Below are 19,755 nucleotides of genomic sequence, written 5' to 3' on the forward strand. Positions count from 1 at the left end.
AGACTGGGGTTCAGTGTCAGACTGGGGTTCAGACTGGGGTTCAACACAGTGCGCTGTGGGATTGAGCTGGGCTTGGATTCCATTGGAACTGCTGGACTCGCCAGCTCTCTGTAACGACAGGGCGGAAAAGTACTTTATGTACGAAGCGAACCTGTAATCACCAAAGCCCTGCAGCAGGTTCTCACTCACACCGTGACACACTGTAATTATTCTGCTCGCTGCCTCCTGCCATTACCAAACACATCCGGACACACAACGCCATTATTTAATTTTACTGCATTAGAAATTGCGCTAATGAGACACCGCTTGGTTACCAACAATCCCGGAGCGCAATCTCTGTGAACAATAATACTTTTACCGAGTATCGACCTGCCTGAAGCACCAGTCAAAGTGAGTGTGGTGATTATCAACACTGTATCATGGTCTGTTTAAACTATAATGTCCTCTTTGTGTCTAATCACAATGCAGTGTTAGCTGTGGCTCAGTGGGCAGCATTCTCGTCTCTAAGTCAGCAGGTCGCGGGTTCAAGTCCCACTCCAGGGACTTGAGCACAAAAACCGAGGCTGACACTCCAGTGCAGTACTGAGGGAGTGCTGCATTGTCGGAGGGGCAGAACTGAGGGAGTGCTGCATTGTCGGAGGGGCAGCACTGAGGGAGTGCCGCACTGTCGGAGGGGCAGTACTGAGGGAGTGCCGCACTGTCGGAGGGGCAGCACTGAGGGAGTGCCGCACTGTCGGAGGGGCAGTACTGAGGGAGTGCCGCACTGTCGGAGGGGCAGTACTGAGGGAGTGCCGCATTGTCGGAGGGGCAGCACTGAGGGAGTGCCGCATTGTCGGAGGGGCAGTACTGAGGGAGTGCCGCATTGTCGGAGGGGCAGTACTGAGGGAGTGCCGCACTGTCGGAGGGGCAGTACTGAGGGAGTGCTGCATTGTCGGAGGGGCAGCACTGAGGGAGTGCTGCATTGTCGGAGGGGCAGCACTGAGGGAGTGCTGCATTGTCGGAGGGGCAGTACTGAGGGAGTGCTGCACTGTCGGAGGGGCAGTACTGAGGGAGTGCCGCATTGTCGGAGGGGCAGTACTGAGGGAGTGCCGCACTGTCGGAGGGGCAGTACTGAGGGAGTGCCGCACTGTCGGAGGGGCAGTACTGAGGGAGCGCCGCACTGTCGGAGGGGCAGTACTGAGGGAGCGCCGCACTGTCGGAGGGGCAGTACTGAGGGAGCGCCGCACTGTCGGAGGGGCAGTACTGAGGGAGTGCCGCACTGTCGGAGGGGCAGTACTGAGGGAGTGCCGCACTGTCGGAGGGGCAGTACTGAGGGAGTGCCGCACTGTCGGAGGGGCTGTACTGAGGGAGTGCCGCACTGTCGGAGGGGCAGCACTGAGGGAGTGCCGCACTGTCGGAGGGGCAGCACTGAGGGAGTGCTGCACTGTCGGAGGGGCAGTGCTGCACTGTCGGAGGGGCGGTACTGAGGAATGCTGCACTGTCAGAGGTGCCATCTTTCCGATGAGACATTAAACCGAGGCCCCGTCTGCTCTCTCAAGTGGGCGCAAAAGATCCCACAGCCACTATTTCGAAGAGCAGGGGAGTTCTCCACGGTGTCCTGGTCAATATTTATCACTGAAACAGATTATCTGATCATTATCACAACGCTGTTGGTGGGAGCTTGCTGTGTGCAAATTGGCTGCCGCGTTTCCCACATTACAACAGTGACTGTAAAACGTGTTGGGGTGGTTGTGAAAGGTGCTATATAAATGCAAGTCTTTCTTATTTCTTTTATTACAACAGTATGTTACGGGGTTAAGCAGAAAAAGCTGGAAATCTCAGCAGGTCAGGCAGCAACTGTGGAGAGAAAAACAGAGTTAATGTTTTGGATCATTGACCCTTCGTATCGACCCGAAACACTAACTCTGTTTCTCTCTCCACAGATGTTGCCTGACCCGCTGAGATTTCCAGCATTTTCTGTTTTTATTTCGGATTCCAGCATCCGCAGTATTTTGCTTTTTGTGTTCGGTTAAACGGATACTGGTTGAACGATCGGCAGTGAAGGTTAAAGGGCCCATACACCCACCTTTAAAACATTGAGAGGAGGGGGGCATTCACAGCTTTTAAAATATCCTGTCCCAAAGGAGGTTACACACTCCACAAAGTTACAGGCTATCAAAGGGTTCATTGAAATGTGTCCATTGAAGACGGTTGTATGTATTTGATGAGTCAGTGCTGTGGACAAATCAGCTTTTGCTGCTCTCTGATTGTGTAACAGAGAGTAGCGACAGTGAACACGGCAGACAATACCAGCGATACGGCAGGCAGATAACCCGTCACATTCTAGATATCTTGTAGCTTCACTTAATGCTGAAGAGACAGAAATTGCTTCAATTGTATCACGGACTCTAGAGATACAGACAGTACCTGACCTTTGAAAAAATGGACTTGCATTTCTATAGCATCTTTCACAACCTTAGGACAATCCAAAGCGCTTTACAGCCAATGAAGTACTTTTGGAGTGTAGTCACTGTTGTAATGTACGAAACGCGGCAGCCAATTTGCGCACAGCAAGCTCCCAAAAACAGCAATGTGATAATGACCCAGATAATCTGTTTTGTGGTGTTGGTTGAGGGATAAATATTGGCCCCAGGACGTCGGGGAGAACTCCCCGTGCTCTTCTTCGAAATAGTGCCGTGGGATCTTTAACACTCACCTCAGAGGGCAGACTGCGCCTCGGTTTAATGCCTCAAACGACATATATCGGCCTTTCCTTTACCGTCGCTGGGTCACAATCCTGGAACTCCCTCCCTAACAGCACTGTGGGACCCTTGCGAAGTGGAGAGGAATTGAAGGTTAGCCCTCGGTCCCAGCTGAGACATTTGGTCGATGCTGGGTTAACTCATCTCAGAACCCACGGAATAGAGCGAGGGAAAATCAGCCAGATTGCTATCCAGCGCCACTGCAAGTCCGCGAGTGGAGATATAAGTGAAGATAGAGTTGGGATGCTCAAGAGCTTAAGACTCACACATGCTGCATGGTCCTTCCAGCCCATAGAATCGTACCCCAGGAAGGAATAGGCAGGGGGGAGGGCGGGTCCGGGGGGCAGGTCAGGACGGTGGGTAGGAAAGCGGCAGGGCGATAATCAGCACAAGAAACATATACTGAACCTAAGGCTCCGATCTTGCACACCTGAGACCGGATACCCAGCACACCCCTTCCCTGTCGGTGGTGGACAGTATTATTCAGCTGTCAGCCGTGGCTCAGTGGGTAGCACTCTCGCCTCTTAGTCAGAGGGCTGTAGGTTCAAGTCCCACTCCATAAAATCTAGGCTGACACTCCCAATGCAGTCCTGAGGGAGTGCCGCACTGTCGGAGGGGCAGTACTGAGGGAGTGCCGCACTGTCGGAGGGGCAGTACTGAGGGAGTGCCGCACTGTCGGAGGGGCAGTACTGAGGGAGTGCCGCACTGTCGGAGGGGCAGTACTGAGGGAGCGCCGCACTGTCGGAGGGGCAGTACTGAGGGAGCGCCGCACTGTCGGAGGGGCAGTACTGAGGGAGCGCCGCACTGTCGGAGGGGCAGTACTGAGGGAGCGCCGCACTGTCGGAGGGGCAATACTGAGGGAGCGCCACACTGTCAGAGGAGTCGTCTTTCGAATGAGGACATCAAACGTTGCTGTTTGTGGGAGCTTGCATTTTGGCTGCCGTGTTTTGTACCTTACAACAGTGACTACATTTCAAAAGTACTTCATTTGCTAAGAGGCGCTTTGGAACGTCCTGGGGTTGTGAAAAGTCCTTCTCTGTATCTATCCAGTTCAGGAGTTAAATATACAGGTGATAGTCTACCACCATCGATGCTGAGTAAATACAGTCAGCAAAAGGCACTCCGAATATAATCGTCTCTACACCTGGACAATCAGTAGCAGCTTGATTTCTAGCACTCTACAAAGCTCTATTGCAGACTTACAGTGCAGATAATCAGCAAGGTCACCACCATTGCAGTACTGGAAAACACAAACACAGGGGGTGAGTGAATCAAGGCACATTCTACAGGACTGACACAATCTCAAATTGTTCATCAGCTACAATACAATGTAAAAATAGATCAGACGGGGCAAGCCCAGTCTGTAATCAGTTGTAAAAGAATATCCGCGCTCCAAGCTATTCTCTGAACAAAGTACAACAATTAATCGGATCTCAATGCCGCCAGTCTTGCTTTGCACCGATCGCGTATTAGTCGACCTCCTCTGGCATTGCACATGAGGATCCAGACCTGGGGTAAGGAGGCACTCGATGCGCTTATTCTCAAATCTCTCCGATAGAGAGCAGAGGGAGCAATGTGGCGGGACCGTGTCACAGTAACATCACCGATACAGGTCGCAAGTATCTCAACAATTGGCAACGCGTTCATAAAAATCACATTATATTCCAAGAAAATCCTTTCACCAGCGCAAAAAGGACGAACAGACAGCTAATCCCGGGCTAGCGGAGTAGGTGTTTACAAGTTCGTGGTCATGGCACAAGGCGGTGTGTGGTGGGAACGCATCCTGGGGAAATCAGTGCATCTCTCTCGCCAGTCCATACATCCTGAGAGTGTGTGTGCCAAATTCCCAACATGTATTCCTGCCACAGGGAGCTTTGGACCGGAGCAATAATTCATAAACTCTCACCCACCAAGTGACCCCAATACAATCTCTTACCAGGAGAGATTGTGTACAATGAGCCTATCCGCTCCGGAGTTTAGAAGAATGAGAGGCGATCTCATTGAAACAAACAAGATTCTGAGGGGGCTCGACAGGGTAGATGCAGGGAGGATGTTTCCCCCGGGCTGGGGAGTCTAGAACCAGGGGTCACAGTCTCAGGATAAGGGGTCGGCCATTTAGGACTGAGATGAGGAGGAATTTCTTCACTCAGAGGGTGGTGAATCTTTGGAATCCTCTGCCCCAGAGGGCTGTGGACACTGAGTCTCTGAATATATTCAAGGCTGATATCGATAGATTTTCGGAGTCTAGGGAAATCAAGGGATATGGGGATCGGGCGGGGAAGTGGAGTTGAGGCTGAAGATCAGATCTGATCTCATTGAATGATGGAGCAGGCATGAGGGGCCGAATGGCCGACTCCTGCTCCTAATTCTTATGTTCTTATGTAGGACACATTGGCTAACCCATCTCACCCACCAAGTGACCCAGGACACGTTGTGAAACTCACCTCCATCACCAGATAGACGGAGTTTGCCATCTCCTGTAAAATGGAAGAAAAAGCATTAGAAATGATAGCATTTTGATGCATTATATTCTTGTGTAAGCTGCCCGCAACTGGTCCACAGACCTTGCTTCCTGATGTCACGATTATTGGTCAGACTTTTCTTTGAGCATTTCCCATTGTAAACTGCTCTGTAAAATTTTGCATTTACTATTGTCATGTCAACCGTCACAATGTAGTTACAGGCTCTGACCACTAGGCTGGTTCCGTGGAGTGAATCACAGACATTTTACCAGCACAGAAGGAGGCCACTCAGCTCATTATGTCTGTGCCTGTATAAACTTCTGAAGTCTATCTCTCATTCAACTCTGGCACCACTTTGTGCAGAAATAAAAACTTTTATTTATCAACTATCCGCGGACAATGCCTTGGGCAATCTATGGTCGAGTAAAGTTTACGAGGAGTTTTTAAACCACCTGATCTAATGCTTTCACCTGCACTTTTGTCCCCTCCTCTGTGGTGGGCACGGACTGGTGTTGGGTTATTGGTCCACTTGTGCCGTCAGCTATCCGTCTGTTACCTCAGCCGAGCAAGCAGCCCTCACACAGACCAGCATCAGCAGAGTGGGGTCTTTGAGGAAGTTGCTAATATGTGTTATAAGGAACAGAGTGACTGAGCTGATCAGAGAGAGAACCTGCGTTGATCTGGAATGGGTAAGTCATGTCGAACGAAGTTAGTGTCAGCCGTGGCTCAGTGAGCAGCACTCTCGCCTCTGAGTCAGAAAGTTGTGGGTTCAAGTCCCACTCCAGGGACTTGAGCAGAAAAATCTAGGCTGACACTCCCAGTGCAGTGCTGAGGGCCGCACTGTCAGAGGGGCAGTACTGAGGGAGCACCGCACTGTCGGAGGGGCAGTACTGAGGGAGTGCTGCACTGACGGAGAAGCAGTACTGAGGGAGCGCTGCACTGTCGGAGGGGCAGTACTGAGGGAGCGGTGCACTGTCGGAGGGGCAGTACTGAGGGAGTGCTGCACTGTCGGAGGGGCAGTAATGAGGGAGTGCTGCACTGTCGGAGGGGCAGTACTGAGGGAGTGCCACACTGTCGGAGGGGCATAAAAACATAGAAAATAGGTGCAGGAGTAGGCCATTCGGCCCTTCTAGCCTGCACCGCCATTCAATGAGTTCATGGCTGAACATGCAACTTCAGTACCCCATTCCTGCTTTCTCACCATACCCCTTGATTCCCCTAGTAGTAAGGACTTCATCTAACTCCTTTTTGAATATATTTAGTGAATTGGCCTCAACAACTTTCTGTGGTAGAGAATTCCACAGGTTCACCACTCTCTGGGTGAAGAAATTCCTCCTCATCTCGGTCCTAAATGGCTTACCCCTTATCCTTAGACTGTGTCCCCTGGTTCTGGACTTCCCCAACATTGGGAACATTCTTCCTGCATCTAACCTGTCTAACCCCGTCAGAATTTTACACGTTTCTATGAGGTCCCCTCTCATTCTTCTGAACTCCAGTGAATACAAGCCCAGTTGATCCAGTCTTTCTTGATAGGTCAGTCCCGCCATCCCGGGAATCAGTCTGGTGAACCTTCGCTGCACGCCCTCAATAGCAAGAATGTCCTTCCTCAGGTTAGGAGACCAAAGCTGTACACAGTACTCCAGGTGTGGCCTCACCAAGGCCCTGTACAACTGTAGCAACACCTCCCTGCCCCTGTACTCAAATCCTCTCGCTATGAAGGCCAACATGCCATTTGCTTTCTTAACCGCCTGCTGTACCTGCATGCCAACCTTCAATGACTGATGTACCATGACACCCAGGTTTCTTTGCACCTCCCCTTTTCCTAATCTGTCACCATTCAGATAATAGTCTGTCTCTCTGTTTTTAACACCAAAGTGAATAACCTCACATTTATCCACATTATACTTCATCTGCCATGCATTTTCCCACTCACCTAACCTATCCAAGTCGCTCTGCAGCCTCATAGCATCCTCCTCGCAGCTCACACTGCCACCCAACTTAGTGTCATCTGCAAATTTGGAGATACTACATTTAATCCCCTCGTCTAAATCATTAATGTACAGTGTAAACAGCTGGGGCCCCAGCACAGAACCTTGCGGTACCCCACTAGTCACTGCCTCCCATTCTGAAAAGTGCCCATTTACTCCTACTCTTTGCTTCCTGTCTGACAACCAGTTCTCAATCCATGTCAGCACACTACCCCCAATCCCATGTGCTTTAACTTTGCACATTAATCTCTTGTGTGGGACCTTGTCGAAAGCCTTCTGAAAGTCCAAATATACCACATCAACTGGTTCTCCCTTGTCCACTCTACTGGAAACATCCTCAAAAAATTCCAGAAGATTTGTCAAGCATGAGGGAGCGCCGCACTGTCGGTGGTGCTGTCTTTTGGATGAGACGTTAAACCGAGGCCACATCTGCTCTCTCAGGTGGATGTAAAAGATCCCATGGCACTATTTTGAAGAAGAGCAGGGGAGTTATCCCCAGTGTCCTGGAGCCAATATTTATCCCTCAATCAACATCACTAAAACAGATTATCTGCTCATTGTCACATTGCTGTGTGTGGGAGCTTGCTGTGCGCAAATTGGCTGCCGCGTTTCCCACATTACAACAATGACTACACTCCAAAAGTACTTCATTGGCTGTAAAGCGCTTTGAAACGTCTGGTGGTCGTGAAAGGCGCTATATAAACGCAAGTCTTCTTCTTTCATGACCACCGGACGTCTCAAAGCGCTTTACAGCCAATGAAGTACTATTAGACTGTTGTCAGTGTTGTAATGTAAGGTGAGAGGAAAAGCAGAGTGTGAGAGTGTTCTGAGTGGTTTACTCCCTTAGCTACTGAATGGCGGTCGATGTTAAGTGAATATACACATGTGAAATGCGTTTAGCTGCGTCACGGTGAAGCATTTTCTTCTAAAATTACTTCTTGTGACTATAACAGCATCACTGTAGCCACATCTGTGGCTAGTCAGCGATTTTAATTGGATGAACTCCAGTCCACACCATCTTTGCTATTGTAGCAGAGGCCAAGCTGGGTAAACAGGAAGCTGTGGGGATAATTCCCTCCACTGTCATGTTTCCCACAAAGCAAATCCTTCTCTCGGGGGGGTTTAGGGTAAAGAAAAGTCTGACACAAGGGCAGGCCAGCGCAGGGCAAACGATTCAGCCAGCTTTCGATCGGGCCAGCCCTTAAACAGGCCGGTTTATAACAGACTGTGGCAGTGTTAACTTATCTCAATGTGTACACATCCCAGGAACCTGCCACACTGCACTCCGCACAGAACGTACTATGCAAGGTCAGGCCGCACTCTCTGGGGCAGCTCTTCTTGTAGTTATTGACCACTGGATATTATACGGAGGGGAGGGGGGTGAGGGGTGAGGGGTGAGGGGAGTTAGAGGGTTTGATTCGTCTCAACAACAACAACTAGCATTTCGATAGCGCCTGTAGTGTTGTAAATCGCCCCAAGGCGCTTCAACAGGAGCGTTATCAAACAAAACTTTGACACCGAGCCTCACAAGGAGATATTGGGACTGCTGACAAAAAGCTTAGTCAAAGAGGTTGGTTTTAAGGAGCGTCTTAAAGGAGGAGAGAGAGGCGGAGAGGTTTAGGGAGGGAATTTCAGAGCTTGGGGCCCAGGCAACAGAAGGCACGGCCGCCAATGGTGGAATGAGGCCAGAATTGGACGAGCACAGATATCTCGGAGGGATATAGGGCTGGAGGAGGTGACAGAGATAGGGATGGGCGAGGCCGTAGAGGGATTTGAAAGCAAGGATGATGGGCGAATGCACCAACCGGTGTAGTACTGAGGCACTCGGAGCAGGACAAGCGGGATTAGGGAATTTTGGGCAGGTTAGCAGTAGAATTGATACAAGTGTTCCAAGGGATTGGCGAGAGAGAGACAGATAGCAACATTAATAGTTGTGGGGGTTCCCATCCCTAATTGTTATTCAGTGGCCCACTGGAAAGTGCCCATTGGAAGGCAGGATTGGGTTCGTAGGTCACACCCTGCCCTCACCACCCCCCCTCCCCCACACTGGCTGTCCAACCTCACGCAGAGACACTGGGCAGTCGGGCAGTGAGATACTGAGGGCTAATGGTGACCCGTTAATGGAAACAGGTCTGCTGCAGATATCTCCTGATGTTCAGCCAGCGCCAGTCCTTCCGATAAGCAGCCTGCGTGCCTTACCTTTACAACAAGAGACTCACACTCGCCCTAGCCCTAATTAACTGACAGCCCAACAGGGGGTCATCACAATAGCCCCTCCTCAAGGTCCAGGCCGATGTTCAATCTCTCCGAGAGTAGACCGAGTTAAACTAGGTGAGGTGAAGCTCGGTTTGAATCGTTAAGCTGCTTTATTCTACGATAAGGCCAGATGCTGAGAGGATGTTTCCCCCCCCCCGGGCTGGAGAGTCTAGAACCAGGGGTCACAGTCTCAGGATAAGGGGTCGGCCATTTGGGACTGAGATGAGGAGGAATTTCTTCACTCAGAGGGGGGTGAATCTTTGGAATTTTCTGCCCCAGAGGGTTGTGGAGGCTCAGTCTCTGAATATATTTGAGACTGAGATCGTTAGATTTTTGAATATTAAGGGAATCAAGGGATATGAGGCTCGGGCGGGAAATGGAGTTGGGGTCGAAGGTCAGCCTTGATCGTATTGAATGGCGCAGTAGGGGCGGAATGCTCCTAATTCTTATGCACTGATCAGGTGAATGTAAGCAGCAATAGTTACGATTAAATTTGTTAAATTACATCACAACAGTGACTACACTCCAAAAGTACTTCATTGGCTGTAAAGCGCGTTGAGACGTCCGGTGGCCGTGAAAGGCGCTATATAAATGCAAGTCTTTCTTTTACGAAGCGAAGCTCCATAATTGCAGCTGTCAGCGAGATTGGAGTGGATTTTTTAAAGAAATCAGGGAGCAGAGCGACGTTCCCATTAAGCCGCGCGGCTGTGCAGCGCTGTGGTGGTCCCGCGCGTGTCGCTCACCGACTATCCAAATCACCGCGCATGATCGGGAATTTGGGCCGCACAGCCCGTTAAAGGGACCACACACCCCAAAGAAATTCAAGGGAACATTGGACGAGAGTTCTGATAATAACCTATAATCTCCTCCTCTGTTCTTGCCCAGTGTAAAGCAACACCAGGCAGATAACGTAGGCAAACCCATTCAGTACTGTGAGTCAGGGGAGCCACGATTTGGAGGAGAAGTTAATAGAATACTGGAAGTCTCTCCCCCCCCCCATACGCTGTGGATTCTGGGGGACAATAGGTCGGAGCTTTCCAGACTGAGATCGATCGATTCTTGTTGGGTAAGAGCAGCACGGGATACAGCACAAAGGTGGGAAAATGGCCTTGAGTTACTGATTGGCCGTGATCTAACTGAATGGCGGAGCAGGCTCCAGGGGCTTAATGGCCTCCTCCTGCTGCTTCTTTTATGTAGCACACTCGCCTCTGAGTCAGAAGATTGTGGGTTCAAATCCCACACCAGGGGCTTGAGCACGTAAATTCAGGCTGAGGGAGTGCTGCACTGTCGGAGGGCAGTACTGAGGGAGCGCTGCACTGTCAGAGGGGCAGTACTGAGGGAGCGCCGCACTGTCGGAGGGGCAGCGCTGAGGGAGTGCTGCACTGTCGGAGGGCAGTACTGAGGGAGCGCCGTACTGTCGGAGGGGGCAGTACTGAGGGAGCGCCGCACTGTCGGAGGGGCAGTACTGAGGGAGTGCTGCACTGTCGGAGGGGCAGTACTGAGGGGTTGCTACACTGTCGGAGGGAGGTACTGAGGGAGTGTCGCACTGTCGGAGGGGCAGTACTGAGGGAGCGCTGCACTGTCGGGGGGGCAGTACTGAGGGAGTGCTGCACTGTCGGAGGGGCAGTACTGAGGGAGTGCTGCACTGTCGGAGGGGCAGTACTGAGGGAGTGCCGCACTGTCGGAGGGGCAGTACTGAGGGAGCGCCGCACTGTCGGAGGGGCAGTACTGAGGGAGCGCTGCACTGTCGGAGGTGTCGTCTTTCAGATGAGAAGTTAAACCGAGGCCCCGTCTGCTCTCTCAAGTGGTACTATTTCGAAGAAGAGAAGGGGAGTTCTCCCCGGTGTCCTGGGGCCAATATTTATCCCTCAATCTACATCACAAAAAATGGATTATCTGGTCATTATCACGTTACTGTTTGTGGGAACTTGCTGTGCGCAAATTGACTGCCGCGTTTCCTACATTACAACAGTGACTACACTCCAAAAATACTTCATTGGCTGCAAAGTGCATTGAGACGTCCAGTGGTCGTGAAAGGCGCTATATAAATCCAAGTCGTTCTAGACCGGGACTGTAAGCATGGAGGTTAGCAGAGTCCTTTGAAACGAATGAATTCAAATTAATGGAGGCCAGCCTTGAATCAGGGGGCTGACCGAGTTTCCCACCTCACTCCCGTCACACACACAGCCCAGCGCCGAGAGCAGTAGGTTAGCAAATCTACCCCGTAACACTTTCAAACTTAACATCTGGCTTTGTTCCGTCGATAAGTGCGCCATGTGACACTTAAACAGAAAAATAATTAATCTATTTATCATCTCTTTGAAATTCATGCCTCGGTTAGAGTGAGTGATCTACATAAAATACTACCTCTTTGACCAAGCTTTTGGTCGCCTGTCCTAATGTCTCATTAGCTGACTCGAAGTCAAATTTAGTTTGATAATTGCTCCTGTGAGGCTCCTTGTGATTATATTACAGGTTGAACTGCCCTTACTCCCAACCTTCGGGACCTGGCCTGTGCCCAATAAAGGATTTTGCCGGATGAGGGGAAGTCAGCGGCCCGAGGTCAGGGGGGAGGGGGAGGTCAGCGGCCCGAGGTCAGGGGGGAGGGGGAGGTCAGCGGCCCGAGGTCAGGAGGGAGGGGGAGGTCAGCGGCCCGAGGTCGGGGGGAGGGGGGAAGAGGGGAGGTCAGCGGCCCAAGGTCGGGGGGAGGGGGGGGGGAGGTCAGCGGCCCGAGGTCGGGGGGAGGGGGAGGTCAGCGGCCCGAGGTCAGGAGGGAGGGGGAGGTCAGCGGCCCGAGGTCGGGGGGGAGGGGAGAGGAGGTCAGCGGCCTGAGGTCGGGGGGGAGGGGAGAGGAGGTCAGCGGCCCGAGGTCAGGGGGACGGGGGGAGGGGAGGTCAGCGGCCCGAGGTCGGGGGGGAGGGGAGAGGAGGTCAGCGGCCCGAGGTCGGGGGGAGGGGGGGGGAGGGGAGGTCAGCAGCCCAAGGTCGGGGGGAGGGGAGAGGAGGTCAGCGGCCCGAGGTCGGGGGGGAGGGGAGAGGAGGTCAGCGGCCTGAGGTCGGGGGGGAGGGGAGAGGAGGTCAGTGGCCCGAGGTCGGGGGGAGGGGGGGGAGGGGAGGTCAGCGGCCCGAGGTCAGGGGGGAGGGGAGAGGAGGTCAGCAGCCTGAGGTCGGGAAGTGGGGGGGGGGGGGCAGGGGGTGGAGGTCAGCACCCTGGGCAAGCCCGAAGTGTCGGTGCGGCCCCCAAAGTCGGGGTGGCGGTCGACCGTGTTCTGCACATGTGCCCCCGGCCACCGGAATCATACCGGACGAGGGGTGGTGCCGGACGAGGAGTGTTGCCGGACGAGGGGTGGTGCCGGACGAGGGGTGGTGCCGGACGAGGGGTGGTGCCGGACGAGGGGTGGTGCCGGACGAGGAGTGTTGCCGGACGAGGAGTGTTGCCGGACGAGGGGTGGTGCTGGACAAGGGGTGGTGCCGGACAAGGGGTGGTGCCGGACTAAGGGTGGTGCCGGACTAAGGGTGGTGCCGGACGAGGAGTGGTGCTGGACGAGGGGTGGTGCCGGACTAAGGGTGGTGCCGGACTAAGGGTGGTGCCGGACGAGGAATCCCGGATAAGGGAGGTCCAACCTGTGCTACGTTGAAGGCGCTACATAAATTCAAGTTGTTGTTATTGTAATTGCTTAGCTGGGATAGCTGGGAAATCAGTACAAGTGCAGAGGGAAATACGATCAATAAGAATGTAATTCATGCCATTGAAAGGGTTGTAAAGCGCACCGTGTGATCTTGGTCATCACACGATCACTCTGGGTTTGATTAGCGAGCGCAGCTGACAATATTGGAGCGTACCCACTCTGAAGCAAATAAAACTCCTGGCGGGCAAGAGAAGGGAAGGGAAGGGAACGTGCTTCTGGACTGGGGAAGGGTAGAATTGCCATCTCTTCACACTCCAGCTGGCCTAGCAACTGTTGACATTTCCCACTGGCCAGCCAATCCAAATCCAGCTCCCACCAGCCTGACACCAGCGAGAGATAAAGTACAAGGCCATTGTGTGAAGTAACAACTCGCACCAACCATCTGCTCCATCTCCCAAACAGACAGCGTTTGGCCGCTCAGGGCACGGGGCGCAGGGGTTAACAGCTTGCAGGCCTGCCTGGCTCAGAGACACAGAGCTTGCTCAGTGCGTCAGATAAAGAGCGACTAAAACACTCAGGCCAAAAGTAAACACAGCTTCTGCACATTGGTGCTCATGTGACAACTAGACCCAATTACAGCCTGTCAGCCGTGGCTCAGTGGGCAGCACTCTCGCCTCTCGATAGGTTGTGGGTTCAAGTCCCACTCCAGAGATTCGAGCACACAAAACGAGGCTGACACTCCCAGTGCAGTGCTGAGGGAGCGCCGCGCTGTCGGAGGGGCAGTACTGAGGGAGCGCCGCACTGTCGGAGGGGCTGTACTGAGGGAGCGCCGCACTGTCGGAGGGGCAGTACTGAGCGAGCGCCACACTGTCGGAGGGGCAGTACTGAGGGAGCGCCGCACTGTCGGAGGGGCTGTACTGAGGGAGCGCCGCACTGTCGGAGGGGCAGTACTGAGGGAGCGCCGCACTGTCGGAGGGGCAGTACTGAGGGAGCGCCGCACTGTCGGAGGGGCTGTACTGAGGGAGCGCCGCACTGTCGGAGGGGCAGTACTGAGGGAGCGCCGCGCTTTCGGAGGGGCAGTACTGAGGCAGCGCAGCACTGTTGGAGGGGCAGTAGTGAGGGAGCACCGCATTGTCTGGAGGGACAGTGCTGAGGGAGTGCCGCACTGTCGGAGGGGCAGTACTGAGGGAGCGCCGCACTGTCGGAGGGGCAGTACTGAGGGAGTGCCGCACTGTCGGAAGTGTTGTTTTTCGGATGTGACGTTAAATGGAGACATTGTCTGCTCTCTGAGGTGGATATCAATAGATCCCAGGACACTACTTCAAAGAAGAGCGAGGGAGTTATCCCCGGTGTCCTGGGGCCAATATTTATCCCTCAATTAACATCACTAAAACAAATGATCGGGAAATTGTGTTGGGGAAATTGATGGGATTGAAGGCCGATAAGTCCCCAAGGCCTGATGGACTGCATCCCAGAGTACTTAAGGAGGTGGCCTTGGAAATAGCGGATGCATTGACAGTCATTTTCCAACATTCCATTGACTCTGGATCAGTTCCTATCGAGTGGAGGGTAGCCAATGTAACCCCACCTTTTAAAAAAGGAGAGAGAAAACAGGGAATTATAGACCGGTCAGCCTGACATCGGTAGTGGGTAAAATGATGGAATCAATTATTAAGGATGTCATAGCAGCGCATTTCGAAAAAGGTGACATGATAGGTCCAAGTCAGCATGGATTTATGAAAGGGAAATCATGCTTGACAAATCTGGAATTTTTTGAGGGTGTTTCCAGTAGTGTGGACAAGGGAGAACCAGTTGATGTGGTGTATTTGGACTTTCAGAAGGCTTTCGACAAGGTCCCACACAAGAGATTAATGTGCAAAGTTAAAGCACATAGGATTGGGGTAGTGTGCTGACATGGATTGAGAACTGGTTGTCAGACAGGAAGCAAAGAGTAGGAGTAAATGGGTACTTTTCAGAATGGCAGGCAGTGACTAGTGGGGTACCGCAAGGTTCTGTGCTGGGGCCCCAGCTGTTTACATTGTACATTAATGATTTAGACGAGGGGATTAAATGTAGTATCTCCAAATTTGCGGATGACACTAAGTTGGGTGGCAGTATGAGCTGCGATGAGGATGCTATGAGGCTGCAGAGTGACTTGGATAAGTTAGGTGAGTGGGCAAATGCATGGCAGATGAAGTATAATGTGGATAAATGTGAGGTTATCCACTTTGGTGGTAAAAACAGAGAGACAGACTATTATCTGAATGGTGACAGATTAGGAAAAGGGGAGGTGCAACGAGACCTGGGTGTCATGGTACATCAGTCATTGAAGGTTGGCATGCAGGTACAGCAGGCGGTTAAGAAAGCAAATGGCATGTTGGCCTTCATAGCGAGGGGATTTGAGTACAGGGGCAGGGAGGTGTTGCTACAGTTGTACAGGGCCTTGGTGAGGCCACACCTGGAGTATTGTGTACAGTTTTAGTCTCCTAACTTGAGGAAGGACATTCTTGCTAGTGAGGGAGTGCAGCGAAGGTTCACCAGACTGATTCCCGGGATGGTGGGATTGACCTATCAAGAAAGACTGGATCAACTGGGCTTGTATTCACTGGAGTTCAGAAGAATGAGAGGGGAACTCATAGAAACGTTTAAAATTCTGACGGGTTTAGACAGGTTAGATGCAGGAAGAATGTTCCCAATGTTGGGGAAGTCCAGAACCAGGGGTCACAGTCTAAGGAAAAGGAGTAAGCCATTTAGGACTGAGATGAGGAGAAACTTCTTCACCCAGAGAGTGGTGAACCTGTGGAATTCTCTACCACAGAAAGTTGTTGAGGCCAATTCACTAAATATATTCAAAAAGGAGTTAGATGTAGTCCTTACTACTAGGGGGATCATGGGGGATGGCGAGAAAGCAGGAATGGGGTACTGAAGTTGCATGTTCAGCCATGAACTCATTGAATGGCGGTGTAGGCTCGAAGGGCCGAATGGCCTACTCCTGCACCTATTTTCTATGTTTCTATTATCACATTGCTGTTCGTGGGAACTTGCTGTGCGCAAATTAGCTGCCGCGTTTCGCACATTACAACAGTGACTGCACTCCAAAAATACTTCATTGGCTGTAAAGCACTTTGAGACGTCCGGTGATCATAGAAAAAGAGGCAGTGAGCACAGGGGGTGATGGGTGAGCGGGACTTGGTGCGAGTTAGGACACGGGGGCAGTGAGCACAGTGGGTGATGGGTGAGCGGGACACGGGGGCAGTGAGCACAGGGGGTGATGAGTGAGTGGGACTCGGTGCGAGTTAGGACACGGGGCAGCGAGCACAGGGGGTGATGGGTGAGCGGGACTGGGTGCGAGTTAGGACACGGGGCAGTGAGCACAGGGGGTGATGGGTGAGCAGGACTGGGTGTGAGTTAGGACACGGGGGCAGTGAGCACAGGGGGTGATGGGTGAGGGCATCTTGGTGCGAGTTAGGACACGGGTCAACTGAGTTTTGGATTACCTCTAGTTTACGTAGGGTAGAATGTGAGAGGCCAGCCTGGAGTGCGTTGGAATAGTCAAGTCTGGAGGTATGGATACGGACTTCAGCAGCGGATGAGCTGAGGCAAGGGCGGAGACTGGCGATGTTACGGAGGTGGAAATGGGCGGTTTTAGTTATGCTGCAGATGTGTGGTCAAATATGACACCAATGTTTTCGGATGATGTCACCGAGGAGCAACATGTAGATGTGAAATAGGAGGGGCCAAGGATAGATCCTTGAGGGGACACCAGAGGTAACGCTGGGGGGGGGGCGGGGGGGGAAGAGGAGCTGTTGCAGGTGATTCTCTGGCTACGATTGGATAGATAAGAATGGGAGTAAAGGAGACACAGATTCATGAGTCAATCGTAGGCAGTCCCTCAAAATCGAGGAATATTCACCCCTCAAATCAACAACAAACTTCGGATAAAACAGTAAAAGTCCCTGAACTTTTAATGGCATTGATTTGAGGCGAGGCAAGACATGAAAAGCAAATGATTACAGTTTAAGATCAAATCAAAATAATTTTCTGTGGGCACTACTTTGCGGTATATTTGTGATAAATGATTCATGCATGGAATCTAAGAACAACTATAAGGCACTGTTGGAGTGAGGCACAGATGGTTAGCAGTATAATCACATCTTAAGCCTATCTGTATTTGAACAGCTTAAAGCAGAAGCTCCACACACAGAAAATTCAGGCCATTCTCAGCCTGCTCAGAATATGGATCTATTAAGTTTGGAAGTTGACAAAGAAGCTCGCAGTTCCCAACGGAAAATGTTTATCCTGGCTTAGCTTTTCTTTCGGGAGTTAACAGTTGGTGAGCCACAGTTTTGGGAAATAGATAAAATGTAAAAAGCTTCAAATCACGACTTTCAACAAGGCTGGATCAAGCACCAGGCATTCTGGATTATTTTTGCAGAAGATGCACAAACAACTTGCATTCATATAGCGCCTTTCATGTCGTAAACCGCCCCAAGACGCTTCACAGGAGCGAAATCGAACAATATTTGACACCGAGCCACATATGGAGACATTAGGGACAGGTGACCAAAAGCTTGGTCAAAGAGGTAGGTTTTAAGGAGAGGCTTAAAGGAGGATAGAGAGGCGGAGAGGTGTAGGGAGGGAGTTCCAGAGCTCGGGGCCCAGGCAGCTGAAGGCACAGCCACCGATGGTGGAGCGATGGAAATCGGATAAGCAGAGATCTCGGAGGGTTGGAGGAGGGTAGGGAGGGGCAGGGCCAGGGAGGGATGAGAATTTTAAATTCAAGGCGTTGGCGGACCGGGAGCTAGTGTAGGTCAGAGGCACACTCGGGGAGCATTCACATGAGAGGGGCAGTGTCAGTATGGAGCGATGGTCCCTTCAATTGAAAAGGCTCAGTGGCTGAAACTGCCCATTTCCTGAAGGCCCGTTCCGGCCGGAGATTGGCGGCCACGCCGCAGAGTGCAATGGCCACCGACCTTCCGAGGAATGGCCGCCATTATCAAAATTCCGATCCCGCGGTATCCCGGAGGTGACCCGCTCACCCCCGCCCATCCTGCCCCCCCCACCCCCCACCCCCGCCGCTCCGCTGTTGCCGATCCGTGTTACCGTACGCACCGCCGATCAACTCTCCCCCCCACCTGCCCGAGGGCGTAATTCCACCGTGATCTTCGACCCGCCTGGCGCTGCCAAAACAAGCTTTCACCCGGTGGTCCGGTGAGGCTGTGGCCTTCTGCAAGTACGGCTCCACCACCGCGGACGTGCCTTCAGCTGCACTGCCGCGGCCGCCATTTTTTTTTTTTTAATTGGCCGACTGCCAGGTCATTCCCGACAATCCTGTCCCCGGGATTGCCGCTGGCCCAGCCGAAACCCTCCCTGGTGGCCGGTGGGCCGGAGTTTGAAAAGCTCGGTGGCTCTTCCCTGTAACTGAAGGGGAGAGCCCTGGTGATGTGGGGTCGTGATGACATCATCACCGCGGTCGCTCCGTCCCTCTCGTGTTGTCCCCCGCTCCCGTTAAGAGCGACTTCCGGATCCGAGAGAAACAAACAAAGAGCGGGATGTCGCTCAGGTGGTGACGTGAACCACCACGGCGGTAAAAATCCACAAAGCGGGATGGGAGCGCCCCGTTTCGGGCCGGGGGGGGGGAGGAGGTGGGGAGCAAATCGACCCCCTGGAGTGAGACACGTTTGTGGCAGACAGTTCCATCCAATTCACGAAGCGTTATCACTCCGTTGCTAAGACTACTTCGCTATTGTATCAGAGAAACAACTGTGGTACAGAAGCTTTGATTTTGCGGCGTCGATACAGCCCTGTGGAGGTTGAGGGGTGAGGTCTGTTGGGTAGATTGCCCTCCTGGTCATGCCTGGATAATGCTCAGTTCCCAGACGCAGCAAAGAGCAAGAGGACCCAGCACATTAGAGGGTCTCCATGTGTCGGACCAAGGCCCCGGGGGGTCCCCGGGCAAAATCTACACCTTGAGCTCGTTCACCTCTGAACCTCGCCATTCAACCACGGCCCATCTCGAAGGGGTCAGCAACTCTACCTCACCACCACTTCTCTCGACCCCTCCTTGGTCTCTACACTGTCAGACTGCTTGTCCGACATCCAGTTCTGGATGAGCAGAAATTTTCTCCAATTGGATCTTGGGAAGTCGGAAGCCATTGTTTTCGGTCCCCGCCACAAACTCCGTTCCCCGGCCACCGACTCCATCCCTCTCCCCAACTTCTGTCTGAGGCTGAACCAGACTGTTTGCAACCTTGGTGTTATATTTAACCCTGAAATGAGCTTCCGGCCACATATCCACAGTATAACCAAGACCGCCTATTCCCACCTCTGTAATATCGCCCGTCTCTGTCCCTGCCTCAGCTCATCCACTGCTGAAGCCCTCATCCACGACTTTATTAGCTTTAGATGACTATTCCAACGCACTCCTGGCTGGCCTCCCACATTCTACCCTCCGTAAACTAGAGGTGATCCAAAACTCGTTTGCCCGTGTCCCAACTCGCACCAAGTCCCACTCACCCATCATCCTCTGTGCTCGCTGACCTTCATTGGCTTCTGGTTAAGCAACGCCTCGATTTCAAAATTATCATCCTTGTGTTCAAATCCTTCCATGGCCCTCGCCCCCTCCCTATCTCTGTAATCTCCTCCAGTCCCACAACCCCCCGAGATGTCTACACTCCTCT

General features: G+C 52.5%; 1 protein-coding gene across 4 annotated transcripts in view; it reads right to left on the reverse strand.

Annotated features, from left to right (window-relative positions):
• ulk1b (unc-51 like autophagy activating kinase 1) overlaps positions 1–19,755 on the reverse strand; it is a 133,993-nt gene that overhangs the window by 96,334 nt on the left and 17,904 nt on the right. For all 4 annotated transcript variants that reach the window (XM_070888138.1, XM_070888136.1, XM_070888139.1 and 1 more), the window contains exons 4-5: positions 5,186–5,218; positions 3,945–3,981 (exon numbers count right to left, since the gene is read on the reverse strand). In XM_070888138.1, the coding sequence (XP_070744239.1) occupies positions 3,945–3,981; positions 5,186–5,218 (70 nt within the window). The remainder of the gene's footprint in view (positions 1–3,944; positions 3,982–5,185; positions 5,219–19,755) is intronic.

Source organism: Pristiophorus japonicus, chromosome 8 (assembly GCF_044704955.1).
Source record: "Pristiophorus japonicus isolate sPriJap1 chromosome 8, sPriJap1.hap1, whole genome shotgun sequence".
Lineage (NCBI taxonomy): Eukaryota > Metazoa > Chordata > Chondrichthyes > Pristiophoridae > Pristiophorus > Pristiophorus japonicus.